This window comes from Chionomys nivalis, chromosome 2 (assembly GCF_950005125.1).
Source record: "Chionomys nivalis chromosome 2, mChiNiv1.1, whole genome shotgun sequence".
Taxonomy (NCBI): domain Eukaryota; kingdom Metazoa; phylum Chordata; class Mammalia; order Rodentia; family Cricetidae; genus Chionomys; species Chionomys nivalis.
The window spans coordinates 69,210,687-69,227,836 of record NC_080087.1 but is presented as its reverse complement, the minus strand read 5'-3'; the positions used below and the strand labels follow the sequence as shown (position 1 = coordinate 69,227,836).

Sequence of the window (17,150 nt, the reverse complement as noted above, 5' to 3'; positions counted from 1 at the left end):
TTCACAGAGGATGAGACCCTGTGGATTGCTTCTATCCCAATATGGTATGATAGATCATGCCCTCCTGAAAGGTTGCTGTGAACACCCTCAAAAAATTACTTTGCTCAACTGCCAACTGAGATGAACCTAGTAGACAGCTTATACCATGAAAGGCCTAAATAACAGTGCCTCCATTCAGCACAAAGCAGTTTGGAGAGATAGCTGCACCCATATTCCCAAATATTGTTTATAAATGTTCTTTTACATTTAAAGGGGGATATGATATAGATATGAATAATTTTGCATTGGTATAAATTTTGCCTTATTGATAGAAATTTAAGGTCAATTTTGTTATTTGTATATGTATTTCTGATCTTGATTAAGGTATTATGATTGTGTAGTTCATTTAAAAATGTAATGTATAATAGGAAATATAGGTTGTTAGTGGATAAGCATCAATAACAGTCAAGCTTGTAGTCATGTTAGTTAGATTTTCTAGATATATAGAGATATATTTCAGTAAGATATGCATTCTTCATATCTTTCAAAGACTACAGAATATGGCACTTAATGTTTTAATAACTTAGGGTTGTTCATGACATTGAGACACATCTGCTCCTGGCAGCACCAATCTACTTCAAGAGGAAGATGAGCATCAAAGAGGCTCCTTATAGAGTTTGATAGCCATTTGAGCAAGAAACTGCTCTTTCCTGGACTGTTGCATAAACTGGACACAGAGAACCCTCAGAGAGAGGACTGCTGAACTTGCCTAAAGGTGAGATGGTCTATTGAGGTTCCTGATTCATGAAAGCGTCTGTGAGACATTCTGCAGGATACAGTAGAGAGTGACTGAACTGCCTTTAAAATTTCCTGCTTCATGGAAATGTCTGCTGGATACTATGGGCTTGTAGGCTGAAGATGGATGCTCAATGGTACAAAGGAACTTTGGGTGACTGTCCAGGCAGTGAGATGTCTCTGTCATTTCTAGAGTTTGGAAGTTGCTTATTTCTTGTTTACTTAGGTAATATTATATTCTCTGGAGTCTTTGATGGAGTTGAAGAATTGTTAGTTATAGTTTTCCTTTGTTATGGTAAAAGATAAAATAGATATAAATATTGTAATTGTAATTCTTGTTTGATAGCTGTTGTGTTATATGTAATTTTACTATGTTAAAGTTAAAGCCTTCCTTTTTGTTTAAACAGAAAAGGGGGAAATGATGTATGAGTGCCTTCTATCTATCTGCTGCTTTCACTGGTTAATTAATAAAGAAAACTGCTCGGCCTGATATGTCGGAACATAGGTAGGCAGGGAAGACAAAACAGAATGCTGGGAAGAAGGCAATGAGGCAGATGCCATAACTCTCCTCTCCAAGATGGACGCAGGCTGTCCTTTCTTACCGCTTTCTGCAGCCATGGTCAACCCCACCGTGTTCTTCGACATCGCGGCCGATGGCGAGCCCTTGGGCCGCGTCTCCTTCGAGCTGTTTGCAGACAAAGTTCCAAAGACAGCAGAAAACTTTCGTGCTTTGAGCACTGGAGAGAAAGGATTTGGATATAAGGGTTCTTCCTTTCACAGGATTATTCCAGGATTCATGTGCCAGGGTGGTGACTTCACACGCCATAATGGCACTGGCGGCAGATCCATCTACGGAGAAAAATTTGAGGATGAGAACTTCATCCTGAAGCATACAGGTCCTGGCATCTTGTCCATGGCAAATGCTGGACCAAACACAAACGGTTCCCAGTTTTTTATCTGCACCACCAAGTCTGAGTGGCTGGACGGCAAACACGTGGTCTTTGGGAAGGTGAAAGAAGGCATGAACATTGTGGAAGCCATGGAGCGTTTTGGGTCCAGGAATGGCAAGACCAGCAAGAAGATCACCATTTCCGACTGTGGACAACTCTAATTCTTTTGACTTGCGGGCTTCTTACCCACCAGACCATTCCTTCTGTAGCTCAGGAGAGCACCCCAGCCCCATCTGCTCGCAGTACCCTGTAATCTCTGCTCTCACTGAAGTTCTTTGGGTTCCATATTTTCCTCATTCCCCTTCAAGTCTAGCTGGATTGCAGAGTTAAGTTTATGATTATGAATAAAAACTAAGAACTGTAAAAAAAAAAAAAAAAAAAAAAAAAAGATCTTTCCTGGTAAGCCACCACCTCATGGTGCTACACACATTAATAGAAATGGGTTAATCAAGATGTGAGAATTGGCCAATAGGAGGCTAGAAATAATGGGCCAAGCAGTGTTTAAAAGAATACAATTTGTGTGTTGGTATTTCGAGGCATAAGCTAGCCTGGTAACTGGGAGCTGGGCAGCAGGAATGCAGCCCAGTGTTCCTTCTACATTCCAGGACAAAAACAGATTTAAACAATACGTAGGTACAAAACTAGCCTTGCAGAAAGTGCTAGAAGGAAAACCACAACACCAGGAGCCAACAACGCCCACTATACCAGAGACATTGGAAAACCCTCCACCCACACAACTCGAAGAAGGGAAGCACACAAACACTACCACCAAAATAAATAAATAAATAAATGAATGAATAAATAAATAAATAAATAAATAAATAAATAAATAACTGGAGCTAAAAACCACTGGTCATTAATATCACTTAATATCAATGGAATCAATTCACCTGTAAAAAGGCATAGGTTAAGAGAATAAATACAAAAATAGGATACAACATTCTGCTGTTTATAAGAAACACACCTCAACCTCAAAGACAGACACTACCAAGGAGTAAAGGGCTGGGAAAAGATTTTCCAATCAAATGGACCTAAGAAACAAGCAGGTGTGGCTATACTAATAGCTAACAAAATTGACTTCAAACTAAAATCAATCAGAAGAGATGGAGGACACTTTATACGCATAACATAAACAATTTATGAAGATGAAGTCTCAATCCTGAATATCTATGCCCCTAACATAAAAATGCCCACATACATAAAAGAAACATTACTACAACTCAAAGCATGCATCAAACCCCACACACGAATAGTAGGAGATTTCAATACTCAGGTCTCACCATTTGGACAGGTCAACCAGACAAAAAGTTAACAGAGAAATAAAAGAACTAACAGATGTAATAAATCAAATGGACTTGACAGACATCTATAGAACATTCAACCCAAACAGGGAACAATATACCTTCTTCTCAGAATCTCATGAAACCTTCTCAAAAATTGATCAAATACTTGGTAACAAAGCAAAAGTCCACAGACAAAAAAGTTAGAGTAATCACCTGTGTTTTATCAGATCACCATGGAGGAAAGTTAGAATTTAACAACAATTCAACTCCCAAAAAGCCTACAAACTCATGGAAACTGAACAGTCAACTACTGAACCATACCTGGGTCAAGGAAGAAATAAAGAAAGAAATTAAAGTCTTCCTTGAATTTAATGAAAATAAAGAGACAACATACTCAAACCTATGAGACACTATGAAAGCACTGCTAAGAGAAAAGTTCATAGCACTAAGTGCCCACATAAAGAAAATGGAGAAAGCACACATTGGAGACTTAACAGCACACCTGATAACTCTAGAAAAAAAGAAGCCGACTCACCCAGGAGGAGTAGAAGACTGGAAATAATCAAACTGAGGGCTGAAATCAATAAAATAGAAACACAGGAAACAATCCAAAGAATCAATGAAACAAAAAGCTGGTTCTTGGAGAAGATCAACAAGATTGACAAACCCCCAAATGGCAAAGAGAGAACATGCAAATTAGCAAAATCAGAAATGAAAAGGGGGACATAACAAAAAACACAGAGAAATTCAGAGAATCCTTAGATCTTACTAAAATGCCTATATGCTTACAAAATCAGAAACAAGACAAGGCTGTCCACTCTCACCATACCTCTTCAACATTGTGCTTGAAGTTCTAGCAATAGCAATAAAACAACATAAGGAGATCAGGGGGATAAGAATTGGAAAGGAATATGTCAAACTTTCATTATTTGCAGATGATATGATAGTGTACATAAGTGACCCCAAAAACTCTACCAAAGAACTCCTACAGCTAATATGTACTTTCAGTGATGTGGCAGGATACAAGATCAATGTCAATATCTAGTACATTGGGGTTCTTGGGTAAGGGTCTCAAGCAAATCAGGACACAGAGGATGCAGAGTGTGAACAACTGCATAATGAGCTTTATTTTGTATGGCCTTTTATACAGACTAAAAAGCATTACCTCTACTCTGAAACCCCCATTTACTCACGTACATGATCATGAGAAACTCTTGCCTCTCCTTGCAAGAAATAATATCTCAATTAATAACAGTAATAGAAATGAAAAGAAGTACATAGAAACAAGGTAAAATGTATACAGAAGCAAAGCACTCCTTTGTAACGGGTAGAGCCTGAAGGACTGAGCTCAAAGGCCACTTCCTTATCCAGGGTACACATTCTGACAGAACATTTGAGAAATGGGCAAAAAAAGTTTGCTATCATCTATGCTTGGTTTGCCAAGCAACCATTTCCCAATTTTGTCTCATCTGTCCCAGGAGGAGCCTGCACTCTAAGCCAGTTCTGTGTCTCCACAGATTAACTTTAAAAAATCAGTAGCCCTCCAATACACAAAGGATAAAGAAACAGAGAAGAAAATCGGAGAAGCATCACCTTTCGTGATAGACACAAATAGCAGAAAGTATCTGGGGGTAACACTAACCAAAAAAGTGAAAGATCTATTTCACAAGAACTTTAAGGATTTGAAGAAAGAAATTGAAGAGGATACCAGAAAATGGAAGGATCTCCCTTGCTCTTGGATTGGGAGGATCAACATAGTAAAAATGGCAATTCTACCAAGGCAATCTATAGATTCAATGCAATCCCCATCAAAATTTTTCACAGATCTTGAGAGAACAATAATCAACTTTATGTGGAAAAACAAAAAACCCAGGATAGCTAAAACAATCCTATACAATAAAGGAACTTCCAGAGGCATTACCATCCCAGACTTCAAACTCTATTACAGAGCTACAGTAATGGAAACAGCTTGGTATTGGCATAAAAACAGAGACATCGACCAATGGAATTGAATCAAAGACACAGATATTAATCCACAAACCTATGAACACCTGATTTTTGACAAAGGAGCCAAAATTATACAATGGAAGAAAGAAAGCATCTTCAACAAATTGTGCTGGCAAAACTGGACATCCACCTGTAGAAGAATGAAAATAGATCCATATCTGTCACCATGGACAAAAATCAAGTACAAATGGATTAAAGATCTCAATATAAATCCGACCTAACTGAACCTGACAGAAGAGAAAGTGGGGAGTAAACTGCAACACATGGGCACAGGAGACCACTTCCTATGTATAACCCCAGTAGCACAGACAATAAAAACAACAATGAATAAATGGGACCTCCTGAAACAGAAGCTTCTGTAAAGCAAAGGACACTGTCAGTAAGACAAAAAGGCAACCTATTGAATTGGAGAAGATGTTTACCAACCCTGCATCAGACAAAAGTCTGACCTCCAAAATATATAAAGAACTCAGGAAACTAGACATTAAAACTCTAATTAACCCAATTAAAAATGGGGTACTGAACTGAACAGAGAATTCTCAACAGAAGAAGTTCAAATGGTCAAAAGATACTTAAGGTCATGCTCAACCTTCTTAGTGATCAGGGAAATGCAATCAAAACCACTTTGAGATACCATATTACACCTGTCAGAATAGCTAAAATCAAAAACACCAATGATAGCCTATGCTGGAGAGGATGTAGAGTAAGGGGAACACTCATCCATTTCTGGTGGGAATGCAAACTTCTGCCACCACTTTGGAAATCCGTGTGGCGGTTTCTCAGGAAACTGGGAGTCAACCTACCTCAGGACCCAGCAATTCCACTCTTGGGAATATACCCAAGAGATTCCCAATCATACTACAAAAGCATTTGTTCAACTATGTTCATAGCAGCATTATTTGTAATAGCCAGAACCTGTAAACAACCTATGTGCCCTTCAATAGAAGAATGGATAAATAAGGTGTGGTCCATATACACTTTAGAGTTTTACTCAGTGGAAAAAAAAAAAAAAAACAATGGCATCTTGCAATTTGCATGCAAATGGATAGAAATAGAAAACACTTTGCTGAGTGAGATAACCCAGACCCAAAAAGAGGAATATGGTATGTACTCACTCATAAGTGGATTTTAGCCATAAATACAGGACATTAGTCTATAATTCATGATCCTAGAGAAGCTATATAAGAAGGTGAACCCAAAGAAAAACATATAGTTATCCTCCTCGTTATTGGAAGTAGACAAGATTGCCAGGCAAAAGTTGAAAGTACGGGGTGTTTGGTGGGGATAAGGGGAGATGGGGAGAGAAAAGTGAGAAGGGGAGGATTCAGGAGAGCTTGGGGGAATGGGATGGTTGAGATGGAGGAAGGGTATATGTGGGAGCAGGGAAGAAGATATCTTAATTAAGGGAGCCATTTTAGGGTTGGCAAGAGTCTTGACTCTAGAGGGGTTACCAGCTTGTTCCTTGGGCAGCAGAGGAGAGGGTGCCTGAACTGGCATTATCCCATAGCCTCACTAATGAATATCTTGCATATCACCATAGAACCTTCATCTGGTGATGGCTGGAGATAGAGACAGAGACCCATACTGGAGCACTGGACTGAGCTCCCAAGGTCCAAATGAAGATCAGAAGGAGGGAGAACATGAGCAAGGAAGTCAGGACTGCGAGGGATGTGCCCGCCCTCTGAGACAGTGGGACTGATATAATGGGAGCTCACCAAGGCCAGCTGGACTGTGACTGATGGAACATGTGATCAAACTGGACTCTCTGAATATGGTGGACAATGAGGGATGCTGAGAAGCCAAGGACAAAGTCACTGGGTTTTGATTCTACTGCATGTACTGGCTTTGTGGGAGCCTAGTCTGTTTGGATGCTCACCTTCCTAGACCTGGATGGAGGGGAGAGGACCTTGGACTTCCCACAGGGCAGGGAACCCTGACTGCTCTTAGGACTGGAGAGGGAGGGGAAAGTGGGAGGGGGATGGAAATGTGAAGAGGGGAGAATGTGGAAATTTTTAATACATAAATAATTTTTTTAAAAAATCATTCTGAGTGAGGACACCCAGATACAGAAAAACATGGTAAATACTCATAAGTGAACATTAGATGTAAAGTAAAGGATAACCATTCTATAATGCACCAATCCAGAAAGCACTAGGTGATGTGGGAGTCTGTGTGCTGTGATTAATGAGTAGAAAAACTGCCTTGGCCTGTTGATATGGTAGACTTAGGTAGGCAGGGAAGATGAAACTGAATGTTGGGAGGAAGAAAGAGGAGAGACACTCCATGGAGCCACTGGAGAGAGATGCTGGGAATTTAACCTGGTAAGCCAAGGCCACATGGTGATACACAGATTAATGGAGTTGGGTTAAATTAAGATGTAAGAGGTAGCCAATAGGAAACTAGAGGTAATGAGCCAAACAGTGATTTAATTAATACAATTTCTGTGTGGTTATTTCATCCAGGAAATGATGGAAACAGATGCAAAGATCCACAGCCATGCATAGGGCTGAGCTCTAATAGTCCAGTTACAGAGTGAGAGGAGGGTTTACATGAGAAATGGGTTCAAGGTTATAACAGGGAAACCCACAGAGACAGCTGACCCAAGCTCTTGGGAGCTCATGGACTCTAGACCAACAGCTTACATGGGATCACACTAGCCCCTCTGCTTGTGGGTGACAGTTCTGTGGCTTGGCCTGTTTGTGGAGTCTCTGTCACTGGGACTAGGATCTATTCCTGGTGCATAAACTGACTTTCTGGAGTCCATTTCCGATGGTGGGATGCCTTGCTCAGCATTGATGCAGGGAGGAGGGCCTTGGTCCTGCCTCATCTTGATGTTTCAGACATTGTTGATTCCTCATGGGAGGCCTTACTCTTTCTGAGGAGTGTATGGGGGTAACTGAGAGGAGAGTGGGAGAAATGGAGGGAGGGGAAGCTATGGTTGGTATGTAAAATGAATTTAAAAATTAAAAAGAAGTATATCATCATATATTCTGTTTGTAGGGGATAATGTTCAAGGTCAACAGAGAGCTAAATCAGACAATGTTAGGGAGCTAATACAGAATACCACAGGTGTAGCTTCCTTAGGATTTGTAATCACAGCCTAGGGTAGGAAGTGCCAGAAACCACAACTTAACTCATTAGAGATACTGGCTCTTGCCCCAGACCAGGCTTGCTAAGACTGCTTCTGGACTAGTACATAGAACCAATTCTTTCTTTGTCTTTTCTTTGGAACCTCAGAGAAAACCTCAGGTATGTCTAGCTCCCAACTACTGGAGGTTGGCTTTGAAAGATTAAAGACTTGAGCCATTTCCATTTCCAGTTTATTCTTTTTGTGTTTATGGTTCAAGAGGTGAGCTGTCAGCATCCTGCTCCAGCCACCATGCCAGACTACTGCCTCTGCCCTGTCATTATGGACTCTAACCCTTTGGAACCATAAGCCAAAATAAACTCTTCTATAAAGTCTATGTTATTACAGCAACAGAAAAGTAACTAATACATAAGCTATGACCAAAGAGCTGGCTGTTGCTGTGAAGATCCTGGACCTGTTGGGTTTTTGAAGTAATGTGGAAGACTCTGGGTCATTGCATTATAAAAGAAATTGGATTCTATAACCAAGTTTATCAGTCTATCCTAGTGCAAGTCTGGAAAACAGTTCTGAGACTAACGCAGACTGGAAATAACTAACTCAAGAGGTTTCAGAGGGAAATGAGGAGTTTAGCTGAAACTGGGATAGAGACCATTTCTGTGATATTTGGGCAAAGGATCTGGTTTTATTCTGCCCATCCTAAGAATTTATCTGATGCTTAAAGTAAAAAGTAATGGGCTAATTTCTCTGGTAGAAATCATTTCAAGACAAAATAATATTGATTCTCCTGGGTGGTTGTTATTAAAGACAGGTCTATAGCGAAAAAGAAGGAGACAGTGAGCAGCATTCCTCCATGGCTGCACTTCAGTTCTTGTCTCAAGTTCTGCCCTGCTTGAGGTTGTGACTTTCTTTCATTATGGACTGTGACCACTTTCCTCCCTATGTTGCTTTTGCTCATGATGCTTTATCACAGAAACAGAGAGTTAATTATGAAAGCATGAACCTTATATGTGATGAGACTGTCATGTGAGAGAACATGTTATTTTTAATGGCACACAGATATATTAGCAAATGCAATCCAATATATGTAAAAGATTTATACACTATCAATAATGGCTTTACACAAACTTGTAAATCTGGGTCATTCAGAAACTAATACAATCCCTTACATCAGCAAGGAAAAAATGAAAACATACATGATGAAGACATTTATGTAGATACAAAAATGTTAATTTTTTCACGCAGTCACAGAAAATTAGAAACAGTGATGTGTTTCCATTATTATATTCTTATATTCAATAAGATAATATGATACTACTGAAATTAACATTATATTTAACTATAAGCCCAGTAGCACAGACACTGAGAGAAACAATTAATAAATGAGACCTCCTGAAAGTGAAAAGCTTCTGTAAAGCAAAGGACATGGTCAACAAGACAAAAATGGCAGCTTACAAAATGGGAAAAGATCTTCAGCAACCCCATATCAGACAGAGGTCTGATCTCCAAAATATTCAAAGAACTCAAGAAATCGGTCATCAAAAGAACAAATAATCCAATAAAACATGAACATAAACAGAGAACTCTCAACAGAGGGATCTAAAATGACTGAAAGACACTTAAGGAAATGTTCAACATCCTTAGTCATCAGAGAAATGCACATCAAAAAAACCTCTGAGATTCCATCTTACACCTGTAAGAATGGCCAAAATCAAAAACACTGATGACAACTTATGCTGGAGAGGTTGAGGGGTAAACGGAACACTTCTGCATTGTTGGTGGGAATGCAAGCTGGCACAGCCCCTTTTGATGTCAGAGTAGAGATTTCTCAAAAAATTAGGAAACAACCTTCCTCAAGACCCAGCAATACCACTTTTGGGTACATATCCAAAGATTGCTCAATCATGTCACAAGGAAGTGAGATCAACGATGTTCATAGCAACACTGTTTGTCATAGCCAGAACATGGAAACAGCCTAAATGCCCCTGGACTGAAGAATGGATAAAGCAAATGTGATACATTTACACAATGGAGTACTACACAGCAGAAAAAATAATGACATCTTGAATCTTGCAGGAAAATGGATGGAGCTAGAAAACATCTTTTGAGTGAGGTAACCCAGATCCAGAAAGACAATTATCACATGTACTCACTCATAGGTGGTTTTTAAACATAAATGAAAGAAAACCAGCTTGTATACAATTCACAATCCCAGAGAACCTAGACAGCAATAAAGACCCTAAGAGAGACATACATAGATCTAATCTACATGGGAAGTAGAAAAGGCAAGATCTCCTGGGTAAATAAGAACCATGGGGACCTTGAGAGAGGGTTGAGGGGAGGGGGGAGTCAGGAAAGGGAACAAAAAAGTGTATAGCTCAATAAAATTAATTACAACATAAAATAGAATCATTATATTTAACAATTATAACCCAAAAATCTCATTTTAAATCAGGAGGAAGATGACAATATCCCTTCTTTCCATATATTGCTCAGCTTTGTACTTGAAGCCCTAACTATTCCAGCAAGGGCAGTGTGTAAATTAAAGACCCATATTAGGAACATAGAATGACTTTGTGGAACTACTCAGCATTTATAGCATGGTGGCCTAAGAATGATTCATGTACATGCCAGATTCTTTTATAAATACCAGCAGTGAACAATGGAATTTATGCTTTAAAAATACATCTGTTTTATACATCAATTCTAAACTCCAAATAAATGACGTTCAGTTGGTGTTGTGAAGTTTCCTTAAAGTTGTTACTGTAATTATATGCAGTAATTATACAAGACCAGGATTGTGAGATGAGTTATTTAATTTCTCCAAATATATTATATAAGTACTGCATTTACATTATTTCTACTCCTCCCTTTTCCCCTCCAATTCCTTTCATGTCTTCCCACATTCTCTCAGATTCATGAATTTAATTACTATTAATCAAATTATATTTTCACTTGAGAGGCAGAAACTGGTGGATCTGAGTGAGTTTGAGGTCATTCTAGTCTACAAAGCAAGTTCCAGATCAGCCAGGCTTATTACACAGAGAAAACTCTGTCTTGAAAAACCACAAAAAAAAAGAAGAAAGAAAGAAAAGAAAATTCTATTTCCAAAGCCATGTCAGCAGTACTCCACCAGAGACTTCCTCCAAGCACATGTGTGTTGATTGCACACCTTCACATTTCTAGAAAACCACACAAAGAGCATGTGTTAAAAGCTGTGATTCAAGGGAGAGTGCTGGGTCACCACATGCATCCAGATCTTGTTTTCCATTGTGGAATCTGATTTTTGGGCATTGGTTTTGCTATTTCAGCCAAGATCTTTGTTCTCAGTAGAGAAGATGAAGACTCATGATGCAGGTGGGGAATATGATAGCATATAGTAAATGAGAATATTACATGAGAGTGAGGAAAACAGAAGATTCACAAAGGTGAGGATCCAAGCCTAACTCATGGGACAAGGTTATCCCTCCCCTGAATCACTGGAGATGGAAAGAGAGATAGTCAGCTAAGTATACATCTAGGTGAGTGGTTCTCCACCTTTGTAATGCTGTGACCTTAAACACAGTTCCTCACATTCTGATGTCCCCCAACCATAAAATTATTGTCTTTGATACTTCATAACTATAATTTTGCTACTGTTTTGACTTGTAATGTAAATTTCTGATATATAGTATATCTGATATGTGACCTCAAATAGGGTTCCAACCCACAGGTTGAGGACCCTTGATACCAGTGAGGAAATAACATGATTTGCTGTAGAAGACTTCTCCACCACAATACCCAGATGTTTCCATACTTTCAAAGCACATTTGCTCCCTGGAACCTGAAATGGCTCCCCACTGAATGCTCCAGATTTTCTCACAGAACTACCTGAAATCCTTGGACTTATTCTGAGGTCTCTGCCACCTTGACAGATGCACTATTTTCTCTACTGGCTGTGTATTGGATCCGTCTTTGGCTGTGCTGATCTTCATACAGAAGAATGCCAAGGAGTACAAGGACCAAGACAGATACCCCAATCCTGATGAGATTCTCCTTTGTGTAATCCTGGGGCTGTGAGACTGGAGATTGTAGGAAAAAAGAATCACTGAGGTCAGGCCAGATGAGATCACCCCAGAAGACTGCTTCCCCTGGACAGGACTTCATCTTCTGTATTGAGTCCTCTGGCTGAGAATTCGCCTTACTCACCTGTTTTTGGGTCTGACATGTTTGGTGATAGCCTTAGGGGCTCAACTGCTTCTAAGAATCAAAGAAAAAGAGTAGGATATGAGGGGCTGTAGAGATGACTCAGTGATGAAGAGCACTGGCTTGTGAGGCAGTGGTGGTGCATGGTTTACTCCCAGCACTGAAGAGGCAGAAGGAGGCAAATCTCTGTGAATTTGAGATCAGCCCAGTCTACAAAGCAAGTTCCAGGAACTCAGAGTAACATGAGTTTTACACAGAGAAATCTGGTCTTGAAAATATAAAATAAAATAAAAAACACACTGCCTGCTCTTCCAGACGACCCAAGTTCAATTCCTAGCACCCACATGGCTGCTCATATCTGTCTGTAATTCCAGTTCCAGGGCTTCTGCCTCATGCAGACAAAACACCAATGAACACAAAATAAAAATAAACATGATTTTTTTTAAAAAAAAAAAAGTAGGATTGTAAAGACCTAAGTGTGTTTTCTAAGTCTTGTGTTTTTATTTTCTTCCTTTGCCTTCCACCTTACCATTATTTTAAGAGAAGGGACATTTTAAAAAAAAAAAAGCCAAATCAGGTGCGGTGGTCCATGCCTTCAATTCCAGCATTTGGGAGGCAGAGGCATGAGAATCTCTGTGAGTTCAAAGCCAGCCTGATCTATACATGGGTTCCAGGCTAAGCCTATGCAGTAAGACCTTCCTTCATTCTCTCAAAAGCTTCTCTCTCTCTCTCTCTCTCTCTCTCTCTCTCTCTCTCTCTCTCTCTCTCTCTCTCTCTCTCTCTCTGTGGGTGTGGGTTGTGCAGAATACAAAGGCCAACACAGAAACCTACAACTGATCAAAATACAGAGAACAGCTTACCATGAGTTGCACACCCCTAACTGACACAGTTATGATGCAACCCCTACACCTAAAGTTCAAGAAATAGCTCAGAAGAGAGGGGACTAGGACACTAGAGCATCTGCTTTGAGACAGTGTCTTCCATATATGGCAAAGACCTGAAAAATATATGGTTCCCTAAACAAGACCTGAACAATAAAACCAGTTGACATGGCAGTGTGAATGGGTGAGATCTCAAAAGATCCCACCCCTAGATGAGGAAGCTACAGGCAATTGATGGCTGTTGGGAGAGAAAGAGCCAGTCTTTTCCAGGGAAAAACCCTTGTTAGGTGGTTTTATCCCTGGTCATCCCTACACACAATTACACCCACACACGTGTGTGCACACAACACTAAATGTAGCACTGCTTTTATATATAGCATATTGGATGTATATATACACACACCTAACATATAATTAAAGAAAAGGTCATGAATTTTAGAAGGAATGAAGAATACCTAAGAGGAGTTGGAGAAGAAGAGGAGGGGGTAGAAATAGTGTAAATACAGCTAGGTATGAAATTCTTTTTAAAACTGAAATAAATATAAAAATAAAGAAGGAAAAAATGGTTTTGTTTATGCTTGATTTTGCTGTAATAGTTTTATAAAATAATTTTATAAAGTAGTCTAAATCTTAATTTTTATTTGTTTGTTTGTTTGAGACAGAATCTCTTTATGTAGTTTTGTCTGTCATTAAATTTGCTAGGTAGACCAGAATGGCATTGAACTCACAGAGATCTGCCTGCCTTTGCATCTTGAATCCTGGAATTAAAGGTGTGCATTGCCAAGCCTGACAAGCCCAAATTTCTCAATTTAATTCCTTACTTGTTTCTCCCTTCCTGCTTTCCTCTCTCCCATATCCCATATATATAGTATGTATATGTATGTATGTATTTTTTATCTGTCTGTCTGTCTGTCCTTGCTTTTCTTATTTCCTCCCTCCCCCTTTCCCTTTCTGGCTCACTTCTTTCCTTCCTTCATGTGTGTCTTCTCTTCTCCTTCTTTCTTTTCTTTGGGCTAGGATCTTATTAGCCCAAATTGGTCTTCAACTCACTATGTAGCCTAGGATGACTTTGAATTTCTGATCCTCCTGCTTCCACCTTCTAAGTGCTGCAGTTACAGGTACCAATCATGGTCCTCAGTTTACTTAGTACCAGGACCTCATGTGTGCTAGACATTAACTACCAACTGAGCCATTCCCTGGCTCCATTTCCTGTGTCTCTTTTTTCCTGTGCATACCTCTCATCACATGACTTCATGAACCTCTAGATGAACCCTCCCTTTTGTAGGACTTCCTACTGGTCTCCTTGCTGGACGCTCCACTCTGATCTTTGTGTTCAAATTTTGCATCAGTCTCACTTTAGAAAAAAAAGCTTTCCTGAATTTCACTAAAACATCTAATTAGAGACAAGAATTCTCCCAGTGAGTGAACTGTTGAGCACAGACAGAACAGCTAAGATTCCTCTGATCTAAGACCTTGAGTTCTACGGGAGGATTGTGGGATGGCAACAGGTAGGGTGATGAGCTTTAACAACTACAGTCTTTGGGTGTCTCCAAGACGGAAGGTCCCAACACACATTCAGAATTCTGCCTAACACTGCTGAGTGAGGAAACATTGATCTTAGACAAAAAAGGAAGTAGCTGCTCTCCGCTTGATCAGAAGAAAAGTGTCCATCATTATCAATGATTGACATTGCAGAGTCACTTTTTCTTCAGGGAATAACATGGAGCCTGGCTTCACTGAGAATGTGCAACAGGGAGATGCCCTAGAGGAAGAAAGATGGGTGAGGGGCTGCTTATCTTATTCTGAACCTGTTTCTGGGAACTTGGCTCTATTTCTGCTTTCTATGACTTTGCTCTTACCCAACTTTCTGGTCTTTGGTCCTAGATCCCATATTTCATCTTGCTCATTATCTCCTCTGGCCATTATCATCTGGTCTTGTGTAGTCTTTAGTCTCTAAGTGGACCCACTTGGCTCAGCTCCTCAACTATAATCAGAATGTCCACTGGGAAGATATTTTGTACACCCCTTTGGAGGTGCCTACAGGACCCAAGAGGAAGTTGGCCTTGAGAATCCAGCTTGGTAAAACAGTCCAGGGCTGTGGAGGAGGTCAGTTCCTCATCCTTTTGACAAAGAAAACCTTTCATAACTTAAGTAAGAACAACACTGGAGAGTTGGGTTCTCTCCAGGGGGGAGAGTAAGGGTCATGCAAAGTCAGCAGTGAGCGCTTCCTGGTCAGCCCTTTAGGAAAAATGGGCTAGGTGTTGGTGGAAACGCCAGTGTCTGTCCAACACCTGTCCCCTCACATCCTACATGCAGATGCCACTGCCATAACCCCCACCCCACACGCATACATACACTGGAGCTCTGATTGAGTTTCCCTCATCCTCCTAACTCCTGGGGCTCCCTTAGAAAAAAATCAGGGATCACGGCAAAAAGCAACACTGTCAACAACTGATTGAGTCAATGATGGGGCTTCCTCACCTGAGACATGTATTTCCAAGGGATCACTGGGTTCTGACCACACCTGGGGGCTGATAACATGGTAGCCGTAACATCTAAATGTCCATTTCTGGCTGGGAGTCACAGGGCCCACAGGAAACAAGCCTTGGAATTGCCCAGTGGAGTTTATAAACACTGAATCCAGTATCAAGGAGGGCTTCTCTTCTCCTTCCTTAGTCAGAACAAACCTGCTAAATCCCAGCTGTGAGCCACACTGGCAGGTAATATTCTCTCCTGAGGTCACCACACTGCTGGGTTGGACAGAGAGGCTGGGTTTACTGTAGAGTCCTAGAAAAGAAAGTAGTAACATTATTAAGTGGGCATAAGCAGCCCATGTTGGCTTCCAATGCTGCGCTGTGAGACAAGGGAAACCGGTGAAAACAGACTCTTTCCTGAGGGCAGGGCCTGGGGCTGGGTGTTCTCTCACCTGTCACCACAAGCTCCAGAGGGTCACTGTGCTCTGACCACCCAGCAGCGGTCTTATAGTAACATCGGTATCTCCCTCCATACTGTTGTTCAATTGATGGGATCAAGAACTCAGCCTTGTTTGTGACCTCCAGTGTGTTCTGTGTGCGCCAGGGATGTGGACCTCCCTCCTTGTAAAGACGGTATTCCCGGGCCCCTTTGGTCACCTCACATGAGATGGTTACCGGCTTCCCTCTGGCAACCACTGATCCTGACTGAACACTGAGGGTTGGCTTGGGGGGAGTCCCTGAAATGAAATGAGGGCTCTGTCATAGGGCATTCACCTCAGATGTCAGCCTTCATTTTCAGCATGCCCCAGTTATCATATGTTCCCAAGCTCCACTGAGGAGAGTTATCTTCAAGTTCCCAGTGAGGAGTGATCTGGAACGGCTGGACACACACTCACCTGCCAACACTGAGGTCTCTTGGCCCAGATTCAGCCCTAGAAGAGAGTCCCTTGTCAGAACTTTGCCAACATAAGCGAGCTTCACTGAAACCACTTACACACCCTGGGGTTTCTCGATTGGCTAGAGCCTGACTATGGACCACAATCCCCTTCTCTTCTTCAAATCTTACCCAGATAGAGCAGGACTATGAAGATGAAAGTCATGGCACCTCTCCGTAGCTGCAACTGTACTTATGGAAGAGACCACAGAGCCTGGCTGGACAGCCAAACAGCAACAAGGATGAGATCTTTAGAGAGAGATTGGACGCCTGACATCACATGGCTGTTTCTTCAGATATACACAAGAAAACAACCCTCCCTAGGCAACTGCCTCTCATTTCCCTAGGGCTGTGGCTTGGATTCACTCCAGAACTTCTTAGAGAAATGGTCATCTCCTCTGGCCTCTCTCACTAAGAAGGGAACAGCAAAAAGATCTGTTACTTCCATTTGCTAGACCACCTAGCAATTGAGGATGATTGAAGATGGGTTCTTCTTTCTTAAACATTCTCCAGTCTTTCAGCTCATCCATCTGCACAGCACTGTGGGGTCCTGATGGTCATCAGTCAAATCCTAGCC

General features: G+C 40.9%; 2 protein-coding genes across 4 annotated transcripts; one reads left to right on the top strand and one right to left on the bottom strand.

The window, feature by feature from the left end:
* Positions 1 to 1,372: 1,372 nt before the first annotated feature.
* LOC130869997 (peptidyl-prolyl cis-trans isomerase A-like) lies at positions 1,373 to 2,090 on the top strand. Its single transcript, XM_057762550.1, has one exon. It carries the CDS (start codon positions 1,391 to 1,393, stop codon positions 1,883 to 1,885), a length of 495 nt encoding a protein of 164 aa, XP_057618533.1. The 5' UTR covers positions 1,373 to 1,390; the 3' UTR covers positions 1,886 to 2,090.
* A 7,131-nt stretch (positions 2,091 to 9,221) lies between these two features.
* LOC130869992 (leukocyte immunoglobulin-like receptor subfamily A member 5) lies at positions 9,222 to 16,764 on the bottom strand. 3 transcript variants are annotated; one of them, XM_057762539.1, is made up of 7 exons: positions 16,706 to 16,764; positions 16,536 to 16,571; positions 16,092 to 16,376; positions 15,647 to 15,952; positions 12,288 to 12,338; positions 11,970 to 12,160; positions 9,222 to 11,281 (listed from the first exon to the last, which is right to left on the bottom strand). In XM_057762539.1, exons 1-6 carry the CDS (start codon positions 16,737 to 16,739, stop codon positions 11,985 to 11,987), a joined length of 888 nt encoding a protein of 295 aa, XP_057618522.1. In that variant the 5' UTR covers positions 16,740 to 16,764; the 3' UTR covers positions 9,222 to 11,281; positions 11,970 to 11,984. The 3 variants fall into 3 exon arrangements, with proteins under 3 accessions (XP_057618522.1, XP_057618521.1, XP_057618523.1); XM_057762538.1 differs by having other exon boundaries at positions 9,222 to 12,160; XM_057762540.1 differs by lacking the exon at positions 12,288 to 12,338 and having other exon boundaries at positions 9,222 to 12,160.
* Positions 16,765 to 17,150: the final 386 nt, after the last annotated feature.